This window comes from Emiliania huxleyi (genome assembly GCF_000372725.1).
Source record: "Emiliania huxleyi CCMP1516 unplaced genomic scaffold EMIHUscaffold_1, whole genome shotgun sequence".
Classification (NCBI taxonomy): Eukaryota; Haptophyta; order Isochrysidales; family Noelaerhabdaceae; genus Emiliania; species Emiliania huxleyi.
Window position 1 is genome coordinate 260,939 of NW_005202428.1, and position 3,614 is coordinate 264,552.

General features: G+C 77.8%; 1 protein-coding gene across 1 annotated transcript in view; it reads left to right on the top strand.

Annotated features, from left to right (window-relative positions):
- EMIHUDRAFT_447376 (hypothetical protein) overlaps positions 1 to 3,309 on the top strand; it is a gene marked incomplete at both ends in the record, with an annotated part of 7,069 nt that extends 3,760 nt beyond the window's left edge. Inside the window, 6 exons of the mRNA XM_005793871.1 lie at positions 76 to 138; positions 711 to 1,070; positions 1,151 to 1,964; positions 2,182 to 2,376; positions 2,635 to 3,013; positions 3,091 to 3,309. Coding sequence (XP_005793928.1) covers positions 76 to 138; positions 711 to 1,070; positions 1,151 to 1,964; positions 2,182 to 2,376; positions 2,635 to 3,013; positions 3,091 to 3,307 — 2,028 coding nt within the window. The remainder of the gene's footprint in view (positions 1 to 75; positions 139 to 710; positions 1,071 to 1,150; positions 1,965 to 2,181; positions 2,377 to 2,634; positions 3,014 to 3,090) is intronic.
- Positions 3,310 to 3,614: the final 305 nt, after the last annotated feature.

Here is a 3,614-nt window from a genome sequence, read left to right on the forward strand (position 1 = left end):
CGTCGCCGCCAGCCGGCGCTCTCCCTCCCTCCGCACCTCTGACCAGATGGCCCTCCTCCCCCTCTCTCCCGCCAGGCGGCGCTCTCCCGCGCGGCATGCGGCGCCAGCCTCGAGGAGGCGTCGGCTCTGCTGCCCGACGTGCCGGCCTTCCTCGCCGAGCTCTCCTCCGAGCAAGCCGCCGCCGCCGCCGCCGCCGCAGACGCAGACGCGCCGCCCGTGGGCGGCGCCAGCGCGCGCCGGCGCATCAGGGCCGAGGCCGAGCGGCTGCTGGCCGCTGGCGCGGCGCCCCCCCTCGCTGCTGCCGCCCTCTCGCGCCCCTCCTCGCCGCCGCTCGGCGCGCCGGCGGCCGACGCGGCCGCCGGCGGCGAGGGCGGCGGCGCGTTCGGCCGCCGCGCCGATGTCAGCGAGCGGCGGCGGCGCCACTTGCTCGAGCTGCAGCTGCTCTCGCGCAGCGAGTGCGAGGGGGCGGGGTGCGGCGGCGAGGGCGGGTGGGCGGGCGAGGGCGGCGGCGAGTGCAGCGGCTGGGAGCCGAGGCAGGGGCCGGGGCCGGAGACCAACCGCCTAGCGGGGGTCGGAGGCGGGGCTGCCGCGTGGATGGGGGGGGTGCCGGCCAGCGCGCCGTTTTGCTGCGAGCGGCACCAGGTGCAGGGCCTCATCTTCAACGAATTCACTAGCTGATTCATTGACTCGAATTCATTGACTGCCGCCAGGCGGTGACGCCGACCCTCGACTGCTACGACGCGCGCGAGGAGGGGGAGGCCGCGCTGCCGGCGGGCCTCGACTGCGCGTGCCTCTGCGCGTCGCTGCAGGGCGAGGCGTGCACGCTCGCGGTGTGGGTGATGGACGAGCGCGCGCCAGCGGAGGCCGCGCTGCGCGCGCTGCGGCGGCGCGCGCGGCTGTGCGGCTCCGGCGTGGCACCCTTGCAGCATGTGTGGCTGCAGGCCGTGTCGGAGGACGCGGCGGCGTGGCTGGACGACGCCGGCGTGTCGGGCTGCGGCGAGTGGCTGCTGTGCGCCCACCTGTCGGCCGACCTCGAGCCGGCGGAGGGCGCGCAGAGGCGCGGCGGCGAGGCGCCGCTGCGCGCGCGTGCCGCCTCTCCCTCCCTCCCCCTCCCTCCCGCGTCGACCTCGCCCGCCCGTCTCCCGCCCAGGCGCTGCGCGCGTGCCGCCTCTCCCTCGTTCGCGGGCTCGCCTCCCTCCACGCGGCTGGCCTCTCTTGCGGCGGCGCACTCTCCCTCGCCGACGTCTCCTTCCCGCTGCGGCAGCACACGCCCCACCCGGCGGCGAGCGCCGCCACCCTCTTCCACGGCCCTCTGCGGCCGTCTGCGGCCGCACCGGCCGCGGGCGAGCCGCCCTCCCCTACCCCGCGGTACCCGAACCCGCCCTCCCCTACCCCGCGGTACCCGAACCCACCGGCCGCGGGCGAGCCGGCCTGCGCGGCGCTGCTCTGCCTCCGCGCGGCGCCCGCGGCCGAGGGCGGCTTCGCGGCGGACGTGGCGGCCCTCGCGCCGGTGCTGGCCAGCCTTGGCTCCGGCGAGGGCGGCGGCGCGGGCGGCGACGAGGGCATCGCCGCGCTGTGCGGCGCGATGGCGCACGCGCAGCCGCTCTGTCGGCCCGCGGCGGCAGCGCTCGCCTGCCACCCCTACTTCACGGAGGGCGCGGCGACGGCGCTCGGCGACGCGGCGGAGGAGGCGAGCGACAACGACTCCGACTCCGACTCCACGTCGTCTCGCCACTCCGCGCCGCCGCCGCCACCCGACCCGACCAGCGCGCAGGCAGCGGCTGTCTGGGCGGCGGCGTGGGCGGCGCGGCTCGAGGCGGCGGAGGCGCTGCCGCCGCTCGTCGTGCGTCTCTCGGCTGCCGACGCGGCGTTCGCCGAGCAGGCTGCGTGCGGCGCGAGTGGCGGGCTCGCCCCGGCGGCAGGCGGGGCCGGGAGGGGCGCAGCGTGGTCCTCCGCCGGCCACGGTACCCGAACCCACCCTCCCCTACCCCACGGTACCCGAACCCACCCTCCCCTACCCCCACGGTACCCGAACCCACCCTCCCCTACCCCACGGTACCCAAACCCACCCTCCCCTACCCCACGGTACCCGAACCCACCCTCCCCTCCCCCACGGCACCCGAACCCACCCTCCCCTACCCCGCGGTACCCGAACCCACGCGTCCGCCGGCGACGGGGCAGGGGTGCACGACGGGGTGGAGGAGGTATCGTGGGAGGAGGAGGCTGCGGGCGGGCTCGTCGAGCGGCTCCTCGCGCTGCCCGAGCAGCTGGCCGCCGGCCTCCCCTCCCCCGCCCTCCGGCTCGCCGCCTTCCGACCGCTCGTATTCGTGGCCGAGTCGAGGCGGGGCGGCACGCCGCGCCGCGCGCTCAGCCTCGGCGCGCTGCCGAGATCACCCGAGATTGCGCGAGATTGCGCGAGAGTGCGCGAGAGTGCGCGAGATTGCGCGAGATTACCCTCAGCCTCGGCGTTCCGCCGCGTGCCGCGTCTCGGGTTTATCTGGGGCGGTCTCGGCTCATCTCGGCTATCTGGGGCGGCTCATCTCGGCGGCGGGCGAGTCTAGACTGAGGGTAATCTCGGGCAATCTCGCGTAATCTCGGGTAATCTCGGCTCATCTCGGCGGCGGGCGAGTCTAGGTGCGCTGCTCGCCGCCTTTTGGCGGCTCGCCTTGCACGAGCGCGCGAGCGTCGCGGGCGACGTGGCGTCGGGCGACGCGGTGCCGGCCGACAGCGGCGCGGCGCGCGGTTTGCCTCCGCTCCTGCAGCTGCCCCCGCCTCGCGAGCCGCTCGAGCCGGTGGCGTGGCAGCCGCCGCCGACTCCGCTGCCGCCGGTGGACGTGGTTGATCCGCCGTCCGACGCGGCGTCCGACGCGGCGTCCGAGGCGGCGTCCGAGGCGGCGCGGCGGAGCGAGGCGGCGCAGGCGCGGCTGGGCGCGTTGCTGCTGCTCTCTCTGGCGCACGGCGTCCCGCTCCCGCCCTGGCTCGCCACGCCGCCGGTCTGCCGCTCGCTGCTCGGGCGAGGGGCGGCCGTCGCGGACGGCGGACACGCCCCGTGACGCGTCCGTGACACGTCCCCGCCCCTCTCCCCCACAGGCGGGGCTCGACAGTCGGCCTCTCGGACGCGGCCGCCGCGCGGCCGCAGCTCGCCACGCGCTTCGCCCTCGTCCTGGCCTCCATCGGCGATGAGACCGACTGGCCGGACTCCGAGGCGCCGCCGCCGCCGCCGCCCGCCGCGAGGCTGCGGCTGCTGCAGGAGCCCGCTGACGCTGTGAGCTCCGTGAGCTCCGCGTTCGGCGCGTTGCAGCTGGACGAGGCGGCCGCGGCGGACGCCGCGGCGGGCGGGGAGGCGGGGTGCACGCCCGGGGGGGTCTGCTCCGAGTCTGCGGCGCCGTGCGACGAGGGGGCGGCGGCGGAGGAGGAGGGAGGGGCGGCGGGGCAGCCCGACCGGTTCGCGCCGTCGCCAAAGCTGCGCGCCTCCCTCCGTGCGCTCGAGTGGCGGCTGCACGGATGCCGCGCCCGCTCCTGTGCGCGCCACACACACACACCCCTCCGCCGGGGCCCTCCCCTCGCGCACCCGCGCAACCCCCCCCCCCCCCCAGACTCCCTGTTGATATGCG